The sequence below is a fragment of the Macrotis lagotis genome, chromosome 7, assembly GCF_037893015.1.
Source record: "Macrotis lagotis isolate mMagLag1 chromosome 7, bilby.v1.9.chrom.fasta, whole genome shotgun sequence".
Classification (NCBI taxonomy): Eukaryota; Metazoa; Chordata; class Mammalia; order Peramelemorphia; family Peramelidae; genus Macrotis; species Macrotis lagotis.
This window is the reverse complement of record NC_133664.1, coordinates 65,724,076-65,745,892: the sequence shown is the minus strand read 5'-3', so window position 1 is coordinate 65,745,892 and position 21,817 is coordinate 65,724,076. Positions and strand designations below refer to the sequence as shown.

The 21,817-nt window shown below is 35.3% G+C and overlaps 1 protein-coding gene across 1 annotated transcript in view; it reads right to left on the bottom strand.

Annotated features, from left to right (window-relative positions):
• Positions 1-21,445, bottom strand: part of LOC141494057 (glutamate decarboxylase 2-like) — a 77,970-nt gene extending 56,525 nt beyond the window's left edge. Inside the window, exon 1 of the mRNA XM_074195230.1 lies at positions 21,383-21,445. Coding sequence (XP_074051331.1) covers positions 21,383-21,445 — 63 coding nt within the window. The remainder of the gene's footprint in view (positions 1-21,382) is intronic.
• Positions 21,446-21,817: the final 372 nt, after the last annotated feature.

Below are 21,817 nucleotides of genomic sequence, written 5' to 3'. Positions count from 1 at the left end.
AGGATACCTGCTGAATATTTTATTTTTTTGGAAACATTTAACATTGTTTTAGTTAGTTTTTAATGATTTTTAAAAACTAGAAAACTTCATTTTCTGACATCATGGAACAAATTCCTATATTTTCTATATTACTTTCAACTCTGATAATGGAGTTTCATAACAAAAGGGGGCTCATTCAAGTCCTTTATAATGGGCATATGGTTGTGTCCCCCTTCAGCAATTTTGGCTCAGTTTATAAACACTCTAGTTACCTTACTCCTGGCTCTCTCTACTTTTAAACAGACCAAGTAGCAATGTGGAAAGAATCATTGAGTGGACTTCTGTGTACCTCTCAGTGCCAAAAATGTTAATGAATAATTGGAAAGTGAGTAAAAAAGAGGGAAAACACATTGGATTTTCATTGTATAAAGGAATGCCGTTCTGAAAATAAATAACCTTCTGCCATTCCTTGTCTGTTTAACTTATAGACCAAACAAACCTGAGCCTAAGAACCACATTATAGATAATAGAAAGCTTGTGTCTGAGAAACCTTGTTTTTCTCACTAGAAAGATCAACATACTTGCTTTCATTAAGGTTCTCTGATGCTACCAATCCAGAAACTCTTTTGTAAAGTGGTTCAGATTGCAACCAGAGGACAATCTCTCTTATGAATTTTTTTGGGTAAAGATATCTCTCCCTCCTACCCCAGAAAATGGAGCCTCGTTTCTCAAATTCTGCCATTCAGAGCATGTTAAAAATGCATTTGATTGCAGGGTCATGCATTGAGCAGGAAACCCTCAGTCTGCTTTGCTTTTTCAAGTTGATTAAATAGCATTCTTTGAAAACTAATAATTTACTGGCCTATGTTAGCAGCATCTGGAATGCTTCCACCAGCCAAATATCCATCAGTCACCAAGGAGGTAAAATGTGCAGAGATGTAAAGATTTCTTTGTGGTTTTTCACTTTTCCTATAGAAAGGGGAATTGATACTGCAAGCTGGCAAAAATTCCAATCCCTAGATAACATTCTTTTCCATACTTTGATAGTTTATGGATCTGTGATCTCATTCATGGGCATTCATTCACTTTAACTGTCTCTGCTAAAGCAGGCTGTAACCCTTTTATGCCTCATTAGACTGTCTTAAAGGTTGAGGAACTATCTCACCTGAAGGCCAGTCCTTTGATGATGATCCTCTTGGAATTCAACTAGACTGGTCCTTGGACAACAGATAGTTTCCTGATGACCTAGGAAATGACTCAAAACCTTCTTAACTTGGTGGGACCTTTGAGAACTTGTTCTTTACTGTCAGAACTTTAGAGAACCCAGGATTAGCTCAAGACTCTGATAAAGTGCTTCAGTCAACTTCAGGGAAGGAGTGTTGTATTGGTGTAAAAGGAGTCCTGACATAGAACTCTGCTTTACACACATGTATGACTATAGATTGGTCACTCCCAGATTATTTATTTCTTCGTAAAACGGGGACATGTTATACTGACCTCCTGGGGTGGTGGTGGTTGTTCTGTAGGGCAATGGGGTTAAGCAACTTGCTCAAGGTTACACAGCTAGATGATTAGTCCTGGGGTTGTTGTGAGGATTAAATGAGGATTAATGTTATAAAATACTTTGTAAATCCTAAAGCATAATTCAATCAAAGGAACAAAATATCAAGAGAGGAAGGGAATAAGCATTTATTTATTTTATTTTTTGGGGTCAACACAATGAGGGTAAGTGATTTGCCCAAGGTCATACAGGTAGTAAGTATTAAGTGTCAGAGGTCATATTTGAATTCAGGTCCTCCTGACTCCAGGGCCAGTGCTCTACCCACTTCACCACTTAGCTGTCCTTGGGAATAAATATTTATATAAAACTTTATAATGGTTATTATACTAAGTGTTTTATGAATGTATCATTTGATCTTCACCAAAACCATGGGAAGTAAGGGCTATTATTATTTCCATTTTACAGTTGAGAAAATTGAAGCAACAGAGGTCAAGTGTCTTATTCAGAGTTTACAGTTAGTTCCTAACTTGAGATTCATGAGTGAACTTAAAAAAAATTGTTTTGATAACTATTTCAGTATAATTTTCCTTTGTAATTCTATGTGTTTTATTTATACACTTTAAAAAGCATTGTTTTGAGAAGGGATTAGATAGGCTTTACCTGTCTGCCAAAGGGTTCTATGACACAAAAAAGATTAAGAACCCTGGTCTAGAATTTCAAGGGAAATAATGAAAAAAGTAGTTATGCAATGGGAATAGTGTTTCTGGATTCTAAATTATATAAAAAAGCAATAATCAACCAAAATAGTTGGAAGTTTTTGAATGTAAGGGGTGTGGGTATTGCCAGGTAAGGTATAAATATCTATATAGATATGTTTAGATGAAGTTTTTTTTTTGGGAAGATACAAATAGTATAGCAGTCCCTAGAGTCTCTTCAACCCATTCCTCTCCAAGGGAGTCTTAGATTCCTGCTAGGAGGGAATAGGGGGTTGGAGTCACAGGGTCCTCTTCTCACAGAGAGAGGATAAGAGACTAGAATCATATCTATCTTCCTTAAATTGTGTTAGTCTAGGGGAAATTTTAGATTTATATTGCACTTTTGATGAGAAAGGAGTGCCCATGCTATATATCCAAAGCTGATTTCCTTCCCATCAAATGCCAATTACCCAAAGGCCACACATAGTGAGTAACCAAGGAACTCATTTATTTAAACTGATATATATATATATCAAAAAGTAATCAGAGAAGTTAATGGAGATGGAAATTACTAGACAATACAAAGAATGAATGAATTCTCCAATTGAAAATAAGTTATCTCAGATTAACTAAGAGTCACATCTCAACCAAGGAAAAATTGTGAGATGTCTCTGGTCTGGTAAGCTAAGAATATGGACACAATTGGGATGCTCGTTCCCTTACATGTTGGTTTCTTCTCAGATTTTTCCCTCTCCCTTCAAACATTTCTATTTGAAAAGAATTTGGAGTTCTGGAAGCCAGAAGAACAAGGCTTTCTCTTCCCAGAAGCTCTCACAAACTCTGCCCCTCACATTGGTATGTAGCGTCTGAATAATACATCTTCTCTAATGAGGAGAATCTATGCAAATGAACCTGAATCCTTGGTTACAAAAAAATAAATAGAAAAATAGATCTATGGAAACAGATTGGATAAGGAAGAATTATAAAACAATTGAACTTAATAACACAATGTTTGATAAACTCAGAAATATTGATTTTTTTGGGGAAAAACTGACAATTTTTGAAAAACTAGAAAACTGTTTGGTCAATTTAAATTTGGCCACATTCTATATTATGTCACAATGTGTTCACAGTTAGTGTGTTATCTAGATATTAAAGATTACAACTTGAAAAATATTTGCAAGTCAGATCAAGTACTTTTCACATACTATAGCAAGGGTGAGAGTTCTTAATAAAGCCAAGGAGAAGATGACTAAAATGACAAAGATAATATAAATAATTTCACCTACATGAAATTGGAAAGTTGCTGCACTAACAAAATCAATGAACTAGGACAAATTGATTGGGGAAAATTGTTTCCTCATTCTGATATACAAGATATTTAGGGAACTAACACAAATATATGACCAATATATATTTCTCTATAAATTGATTGTCAAAGGATAGATTGAACAGTTGTCCAAAGGAAAAAAAAGGCAAATTATCATCAGCAATATGAAAGTTACTCTAAATTGATTAGAGAAATGCAAAGCAGAACTATAATTTGGAAAGATAACAAAAAGTGGGAACAGTTGATGCTAAAAGGTTGATAGGATAATAGATTCAGGGACTTAGAAATTACCTAGTCTGTAGCCTCTCATTTATATCTAAGAAAACTTGGGTTTGAAGACACCAAGCATAAAGTTCATAAAGTTATTAAATGTCACAAGTTGTATTTGAACCTAAGTCTTCCTAATTTGACATACAGGGCTATTTCTATTCATTGTTTTGTGACTTAAGCCAACAATATCATATCTTTTAATCTACAGATACCACTGCTAGCCATATACCTTAATGAAGTCAAAACAGCACTTGTTTTTTGGCAGCAAAGAACTAGAAACAAAGGATATATCTATCTTTTGACAAATGGTTAACAAATGACCAATAAACTTCCTTTGAACTGGTATTATCTTCCCTTTCCTTGTGTTGGCACAAATTGAATGTCTGGTATTTTACCAAAAGAAAGAAAAACGAGATTGTTAGAAAATGAGATGCTATAGGGAAGTTGATATTAGAACTGTTGAAATAGTAAATGAGCATTCAATAAATAAAAAAACTACTTGATTGAGAGCATATTTTGTAAGATCCTGATGTCTCAACTACTGATTAATCAATTAATTAGATGACAGTGGTGTGACATTATTTAGGATAGAGCAAAGAAATCATTTAAATTTCATTTCTCATTTAAAAAACCCAACAGTTCTTAGTTCTTCTTTTATAATATGACTAATATGGAAATATGTTAAAAACGATTATACATGTACAAACTATATCAGATTGCTTGCTATCATGAGGAGAGGGTAGGGTAGGGAGGATATTAGAAAAATTTGGAATGCAAAAGCTTTCAAAAGGATGTATGTTGATAACTATCTTTGCGAGTAATTGGGAGGGGAATTAAAGAAAAACCCCAGCAACTCCCAGATCCTTTCATTTTCAGCAAGTTTCTCTATTGGGGTAAGTAAGGAGAAAGTCATTAACTTGTATACTAGGGAATCTATTCCATGAATTTAAAAATTATTTTCTTCTAAAGCTTTCCATATCCATATGAGGGTCTGCCAGTCTGATAAGACTATTTCAGGAAAAGTCCATATGGTAATTCTCTTAAGAATCTCTTATAACTTTTATATTTAAAGATAAAATAATTTCAATATTAAATTAATTATAGGCAAAGATTGGATCCTATCAAATTCCTTTTATGAAACAAATGTGATGTTGATATTTAAACCAGAAGGAGTAAAAACAGATAAATAAAATTATAGACCAATTTCATTAGTGAATGTAGATACAAAATTCTTAATTAAATACAAGCTAAAAGATTAAAACCATATGTTACACAGTTTATCCATTATAACCAAGTGGGATTTATAACTCAGATGGTTAAATATAAGGAAAATTATTGATGTAATTGGTTATATCAATAACAAAAAGAAAAAAACTATATCAATAGATACAGAAAATGTTTCAATAATGTGTAGCATTCATTTTTATAAAAAACACTTGAAAGGATAGGTATATGTAGATTTTTCTTTAATTTGATAAAAAATTTAATCTGAAATTATAAGCAAGCATTATTTACAATGGGGATAAACTAGAAACCTCAGCAAGATCAGGTGTGAAACAAGTTTTCTCTCTGTCACCAACATTATTCAATATTTATTAGAAGCACTAGCAATTGCAATAAGAAAAGGAAATAGAAGAAATCAGAATAGCGGAGTAATAAAAATATCTCTTTGCAGATGATATGATATACTTGATAAATCTCAAAGACTCAATGAAAAGGTTAGTTGAAGAAATTAATAATTTTAGCAAAGAAGCAGACTATAAAGTAAATTCACATAAATCATTAGTATTCCTACACAATGCAAGCAAAACCCTGAAAAAAAGAAATAGTAAGAGTACCTCATTTAAAATAACTCTAGAGAATATAAAGTACCTGGAAGTATACTTGCTAAAACAAACCCAGGAGCTATATGAACAAAATTATAAAAAAGCTTTTTGTATAATAATATCAGATTTAAATAATTGGAAGAGTATTAAATGTTCAAGGGTAGGCAGGACCATTATAATAAAAATATCATTTTATTGAAACCATTTTATATATTTAATGTCATCCCAATTTAAATTACAAAAATATTTTGAATTAGGAAAAAAAAACAAAATTCATTTGGAAGAAAAAGTGAAGAATATCAAAGAAACTAATGAAAAATGTAAAGAAGAAGGTTGGAAGTCAGATTATGAGATGTTTAAATTAAATGAGAGGAAGTGGAAGAACTGAATATAGATGGTTTTCACTGAGAACTTTAGCTAAGAATGGGAAGAGAGATACAAGAAGATGGCTAGCAAGGGCTGCTTGGAACAAGTGAGAGTTTATTATTATAACAGTTAATTAACAGTGATACATACAACTTTTAAAAAAATTGGGTCAGACTGTCCCCCCTTTTGTTGGGTTAACAACCATGAAGAGACTGAAAAAACCATGATGGGTCTGGGGGTGTAGTTGAAAAGCCTTATAATTAGCTGCAATTGGGGAAAACTGATTGGCTTTCAGATGTGGCTGATCATACCCCTCTCTGACAATTAAGAATTGCTAATTACTTTATGGGGCTCAATTTCCACTAGTAATTTTAGCCTGAAAATCAAAACTAGTTCAATGAAGATTCCTCTAATCCCTCTTAGTCTTTTTTTAGGTTTTTTTTTTTTTTTTTGCATGGCAATGGGGCTAAGTGGCTTGTCCAAGGCCACACAGCTAAGTAATTATTAAGTGTCTGAAGCCAGATTTGAACTCAGATACTCCTGACTCCAGGGCCGGTGCTCTATCCACTGTACCACTTAGCTGGCTTCCTCTTAGTCTTTCTCTTGGAGACCAAATCACTCCTAACTTTGACAAGGAGAGAAAGGACAGGACATCTTTCCCCCTTAGTCTAAGCTGATTATTTGTTTACTGAGTTCAAATGTGGCCTCAGACACTAGCTATGGGACCTTGGGCAAGTCACGTAACCCTGTTTGCCTCAGTTTCCTTATCTGTAAAATGAGCTGGAGAAGGAAATGACAAATCCAGTATCTTTGCCAAGAAAATCCAAAATGGGATCAAGAACAGTCAGACATGACTCAACAACAATAAAAAACAAGGGTACCACTTTAAACTGGTAAATTATCAAATACCTTAGGGTGGGGTAGGGTGAGGAGCAATCCTATTATTCAATCTTACCTTTAGTTTGGAGAACCTGGCTTTTGAACTAGACTGAGAAATGGGGCTTGACAAAATTGGGAATAGGCTGGATTATGGAGTAATACTGTTTATTAAATGATACAGCATAATATTAATCTTCAAATCAAAGATTGGAGAATGTGGGGATGATAGAGGGGAGAAGATGGAGAAGATTGGAGAAGATGGGATAGATCTGAATCAAAAAGTACATGAATAAGAGTCTGCCTTGGTATGAAGTGGGGTCACTTTTTCATCTGAGACAATGAAGAACAGTGGGATGTGAGAAGAGGATGATGGACAAGAGGGAGCTCTTGGTGAACATTCTCAGTTTTTCAATGAAGGATGGAACAAAGTTCTAAACTCTGAGGATAAGAGGAGAGGTGCTAATGAGAGATTTGAGAAAGGATGAAATTGGAAGGGCAATTGTGGTGAGAGAACTAATTGATCAAAGAGATGAAAAGGGATTGTCTTATTGTTGTGAAGGTCCATTTGAGGTAATGTTATATAAATCAACATCATTTTTGTGACTTTCTTCAGCTCCATTAAGAAACATGTGAGTAGGGGCAGCTGGGTGGTGCAGTGGATAGAGCATTGGCCCTGGAGTCAGGAGTACCTGAGTTCAAATCTGACCTCAGACACTTAATAATTACCTAGCTGTGTGGCCTTGGGCAAGCCACTTAATCCCATTGCCTTAAATAAATAAAAAAATTAAAGGAAAAAGAAACATGTAAATAAAACCAAAGGCAGTGGTTGGTGAGATTAATTCAAGTTTGGGGTTTAGCAAGACATGTTCAGTGATAGGATAAGGGGGCAAGAATTTTGAGAGAAGAGGACAATGTTGAGTTGAACTGAATTGGAGATCATAGTAAAAGACAAAGATTATGATTAGGGGTTTTAATGGGAAAAGTGTAATTATAAAAGTTAAATAAATTATACTGATCATTATTTGTACTGATATCTATCAACACATGACAAATATGTGTATATTACAGGTAAGTAACCTCCAACTAAAGTGTAAAATAAGGTTAAAAACAAATTCATATATGATATTTTGGCTTAACCTGCTTATAAGCATATAAGGGCGTTAATATATGTTACCAAAATATACTTCTTTCACTAGTTAGCACATGTTACTATATTAGCTAAATCTGAACTCCCTGTGGAAAGCAAATCTATGTCCAAATCCAAATGCTGTCATATACTAATGACTTCCCTAAAGGAGACACTAATTGGCAGTTCTTTTGGAAGATTGCCTTTGAGAGAAAGCATTGGGGAATGAGGCTTGGGACAAGTTTCTTAGATATTTCTAAACTTTATTGTAAAACAGTTCTGAGGCCAATGGGTGAGAGAAGACTCTTAATTGCTGGGAATCCCAGAAAGGAGTCTCCCAGGACATTTTACAGGCCTGGTCATGGAGCAAAAACTAAAATTATCTCAGCCAAGTCAGAGAGTCTGATTACATTCATTTGTTTTTCACTTTCCACATTTTTTCTCCAAGGTAGCCAGTTTCTTTTCTATACATAGTTATCCAGATATAGTCCAGATTGTTTCTTACTATCAACATGCTTCCTTGGAAAAATATTAATGCTTTACAAACTCAATATAAATGTCAGTTATCATTTTTGATAACATGGATTATTGCTATTTTTGAAACTTTTTCCCAATTTCTTTAGATAAAAATCGAGACAACCATTAGTTTTGACTCAGATTAGTTTTGATCCAGATCCAAGAATGCAAAAAATTGAGGTGGGAGGAAGGTCTTAGTATGGCTAATTTCTACTATAATCCATCTAAATAATGAGTTTAGACAGGCTTATTAATATTTAATTATCTCTGAGATAAAGATTTGAAATCAATTCAAATAAGCAATGAAATAAAAAATTGTGAGAGACAGTTTAAATTCCAATGGATGGTTGGAAGTGTGGAGATTATAGATCTTATATGGTGGAAATTTTGGTAAAGTGACTGGACATAAGCACAAATGATAAATCATAAAGAGATTATTTATTGAGTTTAAATGAGTCACAGAAATCGGAAAGATTCTAGTTTAAAGCACCTACTACAGACATTTATCATGAGTCTTTTATAAACAATATCTCACTAGATCCCTTGTAGTCCTACATTTATGATGCTTATGATCTATGAGACACTAACTGGGTGATCATGCCCAATGGGAGACATACACATCCATTGTGAAATTTTTAGATCATTGAGTTTAAACAGAGGAAGGAAAGAAAGAAGGAAAGAAGGAAGGAAGAAAGAAGACAACTATTTATTATAGCAATTGTGCTGTAATATTATCTCATTTGATCCTCACAAAGACTTTGGCAGGTAGATGATATTAATATTCCTATTTTAGAGTGAGGAAACTGAGGGTAGTGACTTGCCCAAGATCATACAGTTAATGTCCGAGACTGGATTTGAACCCAGATCTTTTTGACTCTCTAGGTATGACTCCAGGTCCAGTTTCCTATCCACTGCACTTCTGCTCTACAGATAGCTTGTCCCGATCTAGAATGCTAGTGCCTCACTGGCCAAATTACCTTGCTTTAGTCTGTTTATACTTTTGTGTGTGTACATATTATCTCTTCCCATAGAGTATAAGCTATTAAAGGGAAGAGCTGTTTGATTTTTGTCATCGTTTCTGTAGTATCTAACAGAATGCTTGCTCCAAAATAGGTCCACAAAAATATTTGTTTACGTGACATTGTACATGAACAACCCATGTCAAGATTACTCCCTGCTATGGGGAGTGGGTATAAAATTATGGAACATGAAAGTTTAGAAAAGATGAATGTTGAAAACTATTTTTTGCAAATAATTGGAAAAAATAAAATAACATAAAAATTTGTTGTTATATCTATGGTAGGTTTAAAAATTGTGTGATGGACTAATGAGATGAAGTGAAAAAATAGATCTAGAATTAAAAGACAGGAATTCAAAGTTCAGCTCAGTTACTAGTTCACTTGCATGGCAATGGGCAATAACAGTGATGATGATGATAATAATTCATATTTATTTAATAGTTTGAGGTTTACAAAATGTTTTCTATATATTATCTCATCTGATTCACCACATCCCTTGAGGTAGGTATTATTAATAATACTCCTATTTAATAGATGAGGAAACTGAGGTTAAGTGACTAGTCCAGAGTCCCCCAGCTAGTCAGTCTGAGGTAGGTTTGGATCTCAGTAGTCCTTCCTGATTCCAGGTTCTGATTCCATGGCAATATCTGGCATTTCGTATCTGTTTCCTTATCTGTAAAATGAGGGATTTGGAGCAGGTGATCTCTAAGGTTTCCTCCAATTTTAAATTCCATGAATGAATTCTGGAAAGTAGACATAACCCATGTCTTCCAGAGTCTGGGACTGTCTATCTTTTTTTATAAAATATTTGTTTACTTGTTTTTACAACTATGTACAGTGATAGTTTTTACCATTCATTATTTTGCAAGGTTTTGAGTTTTACAGTTTTTCTCCCTCTCTTCCCTCCTCTTCCCTCTCCCTGTCAGAAAGCAATCTGATAAAAGCTTTACATTTGTAAGTATGCTAAACATAGATCTATATTAAGTATATTGTGAGAGAACAAGCCAATGCATAAGACAACTTTTAAAAATTGAAGATAATAAGATTTGGTCTTCATTTAAACTCCACAATTCCTTCTCTGGATAGGAATGGTATTTTCCATCACAAGTCCCTTCAAATTGTTTTTCATTATTATACTGCTGAAATGAACAAGTCCATCATGGTCTATCATGACCCCATGTTGTAGTTATTGTGTTTAATGTTCTTCTGGTTCTGCTCATTTCACTCAGCATCAATTTATGCAAGTCTTTCCAGGCTTTCTGAAATCCTATGGGACTGTCTATCTTTAATACCTCCATCTCCCTTGGAAACTTTTTTCCCTTAAGGGAGAGATCTTTTGGCTTAATCGACTCTGCCTTCTCATAGCCTACTGAACCTGTAGGAAAATCTTAATACGCAGAAGAGTAATAAAATGTTGCCCCTGGCACAGCTTAAAAGTGAGTGGCTGGCAAACATAATTCTGCATTTAAATAAATTTTGACAATGCTTTGGAATATGGCACCATGAAGCCAAACTGTGATAGCTCATCCCTTCCTTCACCTCTTTGCTGACAGTCAAAGCTAAGTTCCCCTCTCTAGGATCTAGAAGTTTGAAGTGTCACAAGAACAAGAACAACTGAAGGGTTGCAGTTTCTTAACAGAATAAAGCAGCACTACAGACCCTCCTGAGCAGGTTGATTTTTTTAATGTGCTAAATATGCTAAATGTGCTTTTTAAAAAATGTGTATTAAATTTAAAATGACTTTAAAAAATCATCCTATTTGTATCCCCCTCTGAGCTTCCTTCTCCTTTCTATATATTTTAAAAATGGGTACTGATGCTCATTTCTTTTTCTTCTCCCCCCCACTCTCATTATACACTAACTCTTCCCCTTCTTGCTATTAAATAGGAGCCCTTTTTCATAACCAATTAAGTGTAGTCAGAGAAACATCAAGACATTGGTTTTCTTCCTTTCTTAATATTGATTTAAAAAATTTTGAGCTCCCAATGTTTTCCCTCTTTGCAACATTCCCACCTATGAGAAGGCAAACAATAAATTGATTATTAATACATATGTATATATGCAAAACATCATTCTATATTAACCGCATTAAAAGGGGAAAAGTATGCTGTAACCTGTACTTGGAAGTCCTCAGGTCTCTTTTGGAAGGTGGATAGCATTTTTTTTTTATCATGGATCCTTTGAAATTGTCTTGGATCATTATATTGATCGAGTATCTAGGTCTTTCACAGTTGATCATCTTTATAGTATTGCTCCTACTGTGCACAGTGGTCTCTTGTTTCTTCTCACTTTGCTCTGCATCATATTTGTTTTCCCAGGTGTTTCTGAAATCATATTGTTTGTCATTTCTTATAGCACAATAATATTCCATCACAATCATATACCATAACTTATTCATCCATTTCTAGTTGATGGGTATCATTTTGATGTCCACATCTTTGCCAGCACAAAAAGAGCTGCTATAAATATTTTTGTAAAAATATGCCCTTTTTCTTTTTCTTTGATATCTTTGGGATATAGGACCTAGTAGTATTTCTGGATCAAAGTATATATACAATTTTATAACCTTTTGGTCATAGTACCAAATTGTTCTGAAGGATGATTGGACCAGTTCACAATTCCACCAAAATACATTAGTGTCCCTTCCTGCCTCCCCCCATCTAGCATTTGTCATTTTCCTTTTCTGTCATATTAGCCCCTCTGATAGATGTGAAATGGTACTTCAGAGTTGTTTTAATTTTCATTTTTTACTAATCAAGAGTGATTTTGTGTATTTTTTCAGTGACTATAGATTACTTTGATTTCTTTTTCTGAAAACTGACTGTTCATATCCTTTGACCATTTATCAATAAGTTAAACATTTCTTATTTTTTTATAAACCTGGCTCAATTCTTTGTGTCTTTGACAAATGAAAACTTTATAAGAGAAACTTGCTATAAAACTCATCTCCACTTTCCTCCTTTCCTTCTAATTTTGGTTGCATTGGTTTTGTTTGTAAACTTGTTGTTAAAGTCTGTAAATGTGTTGCACTTTGCATCTGTTGTCAAGTGCTTTTCTTCCAAGAGGTGGGAAGTTTGCACCAGCATGTCTTCTGAAGTCCTGATTGATCACTACATTGATCAAAATTCAGAAGTATTTCAAACTTGCTTCTTTTGAATTATTGCAATCATCATGTTCTTTGCTGTGGCAAAAATGTGTCTATAAACATTTTAGTACATACATTACTGTTCTGTATCTTTGACTATGCCTTTAAACTCAAATCACTCTGGTTCTCACTAATTGCCGATAAAAGGTTCCAGTTTAAGTCTCACTTGCTCATTGTTTCGGATTTGTTGATTCAGAGTGAGTGTAAATAGTAAACAGAATCTGAGGGTCTTCCCCACTCTGATTGAGCCAGAACATCTTTTACCTCTATTCCTGCCTAGTCTTTAATTATATATTGGGTGTTGCTTCAGACAAACTGAGGTCTGGGAAAGATCTTAACTAAAAAGGGTCAAGGTCTCCCACTGCATTCTGGGTCATCACCAGTTGTCCTGACCTATGTCTTACCACTTGACTTTGTTGATTTTGGAGGAGAGAGAGTGAGATTGGTGACTGCACAATTTTGTCTCGCTTAAAATTCAAGTCACTGATAAGTCGTCACCCTCCTGATGTCATTGATCTTTGAAAACAAAGGATAAATAACAACAACAAAAGAATGACTTAAATGAAGGACTCTAATCTCCTGGTTGGCTTTCTATATACCATTCCACATTCCCACTCAGCAAGTGTTTACTTGTTTTGAAGCAGTTGTAGCAATTGGTACAAATTTTGTTGATCAAATGACTTTATTGTTCCAGAATCTTATGTACTTTTCTTTTAAGTATTATTTTATAGATTTGAGGAGTAAAGTTCTCATTAGAGGGAAGTGCACTGGGGAGCTGTTTGGTAAATTGCCTCTTCACAGCACTAGCATTTAATTTGTTAATTTGCCAAAGGGTCCTCATATGGATAAATGGAATCAGGGAGAGTGAGGAGTTATATAGGTTTTGATCCTGAGTGTCTTAAAGGATAATGAGACCCTAGTCAGAAATAGGGTTATCTAGAACATGAGTAAATTTTGAGAAATGTTGGGTCTATTGAGTTTGAAATGTCTATATAGAGTATTCAATTTGAGAGGTCTAATAAAGTGTTGGAGATAATCTACTGGAACTCAGGACATAATCTCAGGGAGATTATCTATCTATCTATGTATCTATCTATGTATCTATCTATCTATCTAATCTTCTCTCTCTATCTCTACCTATCCCCCTCCCTCTCTCTGTCTCTCTCTTTCTCCCTCTCTCTCTTTCTACCTGTCAATCAGAGCCATTGATATAGAGATGATAATGAAATCCATGGAAGTTGATGAGTTTATCAAAAGAGTATAGAGAGAACAGAAGATTTAGGACAGATCCTCAAAGAAAACCTGCAATTAGGGGGCATGGTATAGATGATAAGTCAGTAAAGAATTTGGAGAGATGGTCATGTATCAGCTTCCCTAAGTCTCAGTTTCTTCATCTGTAAAATGGGGTTAATATGATTATAGTCTAGCTTATGACAATAACCACAGAGGACAAAGACTCAGGAAACTTGAAGGATTCAGATACTTGACCTATTGGATGAGGTATCTTATATAGCAGCCCAAATCTTGGGGTTCACCTCAACATTGATCCCTGTTTGTCTTTCTCTATGTAGAACTCTCTTCCTTTTATAATAATCACAATCAATGCTCTTCTAACAGCTTGGGATACTTCTCTCCTCTCCAAGTAGCCCCATTCTTTTAGATCCATGAATATAGCCAGACTGGCTTAGGCTGACTACTTAGAAGGGTCAGAATTCTTTTCTTTTACTTTATGACTTTTTAATACCCTAACTCTATCACCATGGGAAAAATTATTAAAGTCTTAGGTTTAGTCTTATGCCAAAGGAAGAGTAGAAAAGTAGCTAAATATAAAATTAAATTTTTTATGGTACAGGAATTAATATCTGATGCACAAAATCCTTACTAATACATATTTACAAAAAAAAAGACAAAATAGAATTCAGTATCATAACTACCATTCTACTCAGCATGCATTGGCACAAATTTAAACAACTGGCAGTAGTAGCTATTGCTATACTCTACTAGTCAGCTGAGACTTAAACATTGGAAGATGAAGCAGTTTCTGGAATAGCTGAATAGGCATTGTTATGTTTCACCTTAACTCCCTGCCAGTTCATCATATCTTTTGGCCAGGAAGGCCAAGGAGTTGTTGTGTTCCTTCCCCAGTTGGTGGCATCCTCTCTTTTGCAATAGTTCCCTTTGATGCTGGTCAGATTTGGCCAAGAGACGCACAAGGCTGCCTCCAAGATGGAACATGCCTATCTCTAATTCAGTAACCTAATCTCAGGAAAGGAGAAAAACTGCCACTCTCCACTCTCCCCTCTCCCTACCAAAAAAGGCAGCCATGGATCCCAAGCTTTCATCTCCAGTTTACCCTAGCCAATACCTGTTCTGACCTTCACTCAATCAAAGAAGAGAAGAGGTGACTAAGGGCAGGTCATTTCCTTTTAAGCATTCACTAAGTGATTGATTCTTTCTTTTCAGTGGCCAATAAGGGAATTACTTTGGTCCCACTAAGGTTACTCTTTTCATTTTTTAAAATTGTTTTATGTATTATTTTTGTATGAGGAACAGCTAGAAAAATAGTCCTGACTATAGACTATAGAAAGAGAAACAGTGAATAATAAGGCTGGAAAAGTCGGTTGAGTTCCACTTATGAAGTACCCTAAACCCCAAACAGAGGGGTTTATATTTGATCGCAACATCATCATCATTGGAGTTATTGGAGTTTATTGAGTTTTAGGAAACTAACTTTGGCAGCTTTTGGTGAATGGATTGGAATAGCAGGGGATTCAGAGCAAGATGATCAGTTGGAAGGCCATTGCAAAAGTCCAGGTGACTGAGTAGTGTTTGTTTGAATAGAAAGAAGGTAATTTGTGAGATGGATGCTGTGGGGGGGCAGTGATGATAAGATGCGGCAACTGGTAAACTACATCGGGGTGAAGGAGAGTGGGAAATCCATTATGATGCTGAGATTGTGAAGCATAGTGGTTCCTAGATTGAAATAGGGGAATTTGGAAAGGGGTGAATTTTGTGGTAAAGACAGTGAGTTCTGTATTGAATATATTGAGTTAGAGATATCTGCAGAACATCAAGCTGAAATGTCCAATATGATATTGGAGGTAGGTTACTGGAGTTTGAGGACAGAAATTAGGGACAGATATGTATATTTGGGAGCTACTGATGCAGACATTATAATTAAATTTATGGAAGCCAATGAGGTATGCTGAGAGCATACAGAGTAAAGATCTTTGGGGAGCACTCATAGAGTATAGGGAGTGTGATTTGCATGGTGAACCAGCAAAGGTGACTGAAACAAATGATTGGATAGGTTAGGAGGAGAACCAAAGAAGAGTAATGTTGTGAACACCCAGAAAAGGGGAGAGAGTTGTCATTATATGCCCAACACTACAGAGGTGAAGAAGGTTAAAGACTGGGAGAAGTTCATCGGATTTGGTGATTAGGCTGTCACTGGTAACTTGGGAGAGAGCAGCTTGAGTTGAATCATGAGACTCGAAACCAGATTGCAGAAAAGTTGAAAAAGGAGTAAGAAGAGTGGAAGCTATTAAAAACCAAATCTGGTGAATAACTTGTATAATTAATCTGAGTAAAAAAAAACTATTACATGGAAGTGACTGGACTCTTTATTTCAGACCACTGTACTTTCTACTATATCATAGAACCCTACTGTAGGTCTTCTCCCTTCTCCTTCTCTTCCTCTCTTATTCTAAGATCCTTTTTATTATTGTTCAGTTGTCTCTGATTCTCTGTGATCCCATTTGAGATTTTTCTTGGCATAGATTTTGGAATGATTTGTCATTTTCTTCTGCCTTATTTTACAAATGAAGAAAAAGGGGCAAACTGTTAAGTGACTTGCTCAGTCACACATCTAGTAAAGAATCTGAGATTGGATTTGAACTCAGGAAACTGAGTGTTACTGGTTCCTAGCTTACTGCTCTATCCACTATACCAGAAATCCTTTGTTTAAGACAGAGGCAAATAAAGGGTTACCTTTATTTGCTAGCATTCTTCCCTGTTTTTCTAAGCCTAGTGTTTCTCATGGCATATCTTCAAATGGGGGTATGCTTAAGGCAAAAATGGGCAGTAGTTGAAAAGGGATGTCTGTCAATGAGTTTAAATTACAGTTGACTTTGGAAAGAATTATTTATACTTTTAGATTTCTTCAGATGTGAGGCCAACAGGTTGCTACCTGACTACATAAATTTTTTAAATTGTATTTTGAACTCTGTGAAGATACAAATGGGAAATCCAGACAGAATGGATATATTTTTTTTCCTGCAGAATCTCCCAGGCTGCATCAGAACTTAATACAGACTTGTTATGCTCATAGCATAGGTTCAAGGTACTCTGCAGATCTGCATTCACTCAAAAATCCTAATTTACAAGTCCAAACTCTTAGCAGCTAGGGGAAAAAAATAGTTCAAGGAAAGTTGTTTAATGAAGAATTAAAGTAAGAAAAATTACAATCCCCCTACAAATATGTACTCGTCTTTAAGTATAATATCAATGGGAAAGCAGGCATGTTTATCAATCATAGATGAGGGGCACACAGGCAAGGATCACATGTAGCCAGCCATACACATAAATAGACAATTCACACTTTGACTGTGATATGATCAGTAATGTCTTTAGGCAGTGTTATCACACTGCTGTCATTGGACTTACAGCTTCCTGGGGATGGATATTTGCTGGACAGGCCATTATTCTGGTCACTGATGGGGGGTTTCTGGAAACTACTAAGCATATTATATCAGCTTCACAGGTTCAGAGGATCTTGTAGTAGCTTCTATGCAAGTAGTCACTGCTGGGAGTTGCTCCCTACTACCAGTTTTGGGACCTCATTTATTCAGAGATGTCTACTACTCATTTTGGCTCCAGTCTGTCAGTATACAGTGGCTTAAAGCTTTTTAAATTTTTTTGATAAGGCAGTTTGACAGCTCTTTAAGTCACGGTCATAATCAAAGTCAGATAGAATCCTCAAGACTTACATTAAAAATATTTTTTTTCATTCCATGTGTAGGATAGAGATTTTAGTCCTCTGCTCCAGACAGCTATGCAGTTTTGGATAAGACATTCCCAAGCTCTTCTTGCTTAGCACAAAAATACATTTGAGCCAGCACAAAAGATAATCAAGGAGGCAAAGTCATTCTTCTCCACTCATTTTTTGTGTGTATTGTCTTCAGACTTTTCCCCTTCCTCTCCCCAAATTTAATACTGTATTTTGGCTAACAAAAAAATCTTGTTTTATTCCTCCATGTATTTTTATTGAGATTTTGAAAAAAAGAATAATATAGTGGATTTATATCTCCTTCCAGTGTCTTTGAGTGAACACTGAGAATGTATCATCTATATCAATTCATACATCTTTACATTTAGGAAGGTAGGTATTAGACATTTTTTTCATGACTGAGAAATTGAGACCCAGAAAGATAAAAGGAAATATCAGAGATCACACACAGTGCCTTTAATTGAAATTCAAATTTAATTTCCCACCTGTGGAAAGCTAGATGACTCCTTCCTAGAGCCCTTTGAGTATTAGACTATAACCTTTTTTTCATCTTTCACTATATATTCAGAATATTATATTATACCTGATCAAAAAAGTTACAGACAAAATAAATCCTAGTTCGAAACAAGCCAAGTTCCAATTTAAAGTTTAAATAGTTTTCCAGCATGGGTTTTATTTGAGTCCAGCAAAACTCTCATCACCATAAAGTCTGCAAGACTGGGGGGGGAGGGGGTGGTTAAAAAGTGAGGATCTGAAAGGTAAATAACTGCAAACTAACAAATGTACAAAGGTGGTAGCAACTTCAGTTCCTTATGGTAAGATTAGATTTTTGTAGCTTTTAGGCTCAATTAGGTGCATAGTGAGTCAATGGTATTTTGCAGCAGAATTATATATACAGAATTCAAACCTTGAAATCACTGGGGTTGCTAAAAAAGATCATTACTCACATTCTGCAGTTGAGGAAACAGGCTAAGTGACTTGGCAATAGTCAAACAGCTAGGAATTGTTTGTGGCCAGATTTCAACTCCAGGTCAAATTCTAGGCTTTGAATTCTGTCTACTACCCCAGCTAACTTTTTAGGTGGAAAATTAGGAAGCAAAAACTCCTTAGTTTTAGTTTCTTGATCTCAGAAGTTACTTTAGGTTTCCTCTCTCCCAATACTTAGATTCATTCACCTCCTCCACAATATAGTAGAAAGAAAATTGTATCAGTATCATGTGACTCTGTACAAATTGCTTCATGCCTGTTTACCTCAGTTTCCCCAACTGCAAAATGGGGATAATAATAAAATATCTTGCCTGGTTGTGGTGAGGATTTAATAAAAGAATATTTTAAGTTTTTTAAAGTGTTTCCTCCTTCTCCTCTCCCTTTGCATGCATGGATAGAAGAAGAGAAGTAAAAGTTCCCTTCCTTACCTGTTACAACAATGATAAGTCATATTTGTACAGCATTTGGGCTTAGTAGCCATTGAAAAATAATGATGACTAGCATGTATACAGTATTTTAAGATTTGTAAAGTTGCTTACCAGATGTTATCTCATTTGATTCTCACAATAACTCTGTGAGGTAGATACCATTATTATTCCCACTTTTCATCAGAGAAAGATAGAGGTTAAAAGACTCCCTATGGGGGACACAGCTAGTGTCTCAGACTCCATTTACATTCAGGTCTTCTTGTCTCTAGATCCATCTTTCTGTCTACTGTGACACCTGGCTGCTGACAAAGCACTTTCCTGATAACCACCCCATTAAGTAGGGAGCACAGCTATGATTAACCTCATTTTTATAGTTGGACAATCTGCAACTTGGAGAAATTAGGTAACATCTGGACAGCCCCGTAGCTAGTGAGCAAAGAAACTTTCAAACTCATTTCTCCTGATTTATAAACCTTCTATTGCCACATGTACATGAGATAATATTTTTATTATTTACATACCACCATATTGTGAAATTTAACCTGACTTCATCTGTATAAAAATATTTGAGGGAGAGTTGTATACAGAGGATAGCGCCCAATGGGTATTTTGGCAGTTAATAGAAGCTGATCATTTGTTTGCTTGATTGCCTGAGTGGATAGTATGTGACTCATTCTGCACAATTTTCAATGTTATTCCTGGCTACCCTTATATTTCATATGAATATTTCTATTAATAATGGTAGTGAGATGGTATAATAAGGCAAAACTATGGTTTTTTTGGTTCTAGGGTCAGAATTCCTGTTCTGCCAATTACTACCCATTGAACTTGGACATGTTAGTAACCTCCTTGGACTTTAGCTGAGGGGGTTGAATGGGGTCTCTGAGGTCTCTTTCAGTCCTGGATCTATGATCCTATGATCTTATAGATATATTGTCGTGGGATGGTAGGTCTATTTCAAGACCTGAAAAATCATATGTTTAAGTCACATCCATATCAAGTTTGTGGGTAAGACCAATTACCCCAGTTGGTTAGAGAATGCGGAAGGAAACAGGTATCTATTGATATAGATATACAAATATAGACATAATATCCATATATTCAAAACACACACATATTTTACATATATATATATGTATATATACATATATATGAAACAGCCAGGTGGTGCCATGGTGCCATGCCTTGGGAAGACCCAAATTCAAATTCAGACTCAGACACTTAGTATGTGAGCCTGGGCAAGTCACTTAATCCTTTTGCCTCAGTTTCCTGATTTGTAAAATGATCTAGAGAAGGAATCCAGCATCTTTGCCATGAAAATCCACAAAAACAGGATCCTGAAAGTTGAATATGACTGAAATGATTGAACAACAAAAAGTCAATAACTCAGTGCCATCCTATCTAGTCCAATTCTGGCTGACTGAGCCCTTGGAAATCAATACTCTTTTCTCTCATTTGGTCCTAAGGCTCTACTCTACCTACCAATGTATTGGAGGAGATTTAATGCATGCTCCAGAGGCCAACTTCACCTCAGTCCCATCTTGGTTTTAGTATTATAGAATCAAAGATTCAGGACTGGAATGGATTCCAGAGGCCATCTAGTTCAACCCCCTCAGTTTGCAGTTGAGTGCAATGAAATTCAAGGAAATAAGTAACTTGTCCAAGGTCACTTGGCTGGTAAATAACAGACCAGAATTTGAACCCAGGTCTTCTGACTCTAGAACTAATAGTCTTGCCACTGTACCACAAGATCTTAAAAAGTCTCTATCTTCCTTTTCCCACAAGGTTATATTTATTTTAGTGAGTGGATCTATGGGTCTTTCATGGGTGGTGGATATTTGTAAAGTAGAATTTTTATGGTCATATTATTGGGTTTTCCACTGAAGTGAAACATTGCTTCCTTTATATACAAGAGATTTATGAAAGTAGGAATATATTTTCCATAATTGTCAACCTGATTTTTTGGGCTAGTGAAAAAGGGACCCTCTGGGGAGAAGGCTTGACGAATTTATCACTCTCCTTTCCTTGTTGCTGTTGCACATGAGTAATTTCTCACAGCTGAGGAGAAGATAGCTATTAGCCCAGTGTCCCCTTTCTCAGGTGGCTGCTGTTCACCAGATAATAGGTGATTATCTCCTCTTCCTTGATAAGTCTTGTTTCAATGGAATTCAATAAAATCCATAAGGTAAATCCATCAGAATAAAACCTGCTCTTAGTTGGTTTGAAGCCTGTTGGGAGAAGCACCTGGTTAAGTCTGATTTTTTTTTTATTGTAGCTTATAATTGTCATTGCGATTTGACAGCATACCTGCCCTACATCAAATACAATTTCCACAATGATCACAATAGACCCTTCTTTGGGATCTTTCATCTCCCTAGAGATACTCTTACAGTCATCACAGAGGACAATAACATCTGGACAATTTAGCACAAAAATCTTCATTTAGCATTTGCTACATTTAAGAGATAGAGTTGGGCATTGGGATGATATAAAGATGAAAAAAATGACATGTGATTGCCTTCAAATAACTTACAATCAGAGATCATCCTAAGGCTTGAGGAAATATAGTGGACATTGTATTTGACGTAGAACAAGTATGCTGTCAGATATCAATGACAATTATAAGCTATAATAAAAAAATCAGACAATCCAGGCTTCAAACCAACTAAGAGCAGGTTTTAATCTGATGGATTTAGCTTATGGATTTTATTGAATTCCATTGAAACAAGACTTAGCAAGGCA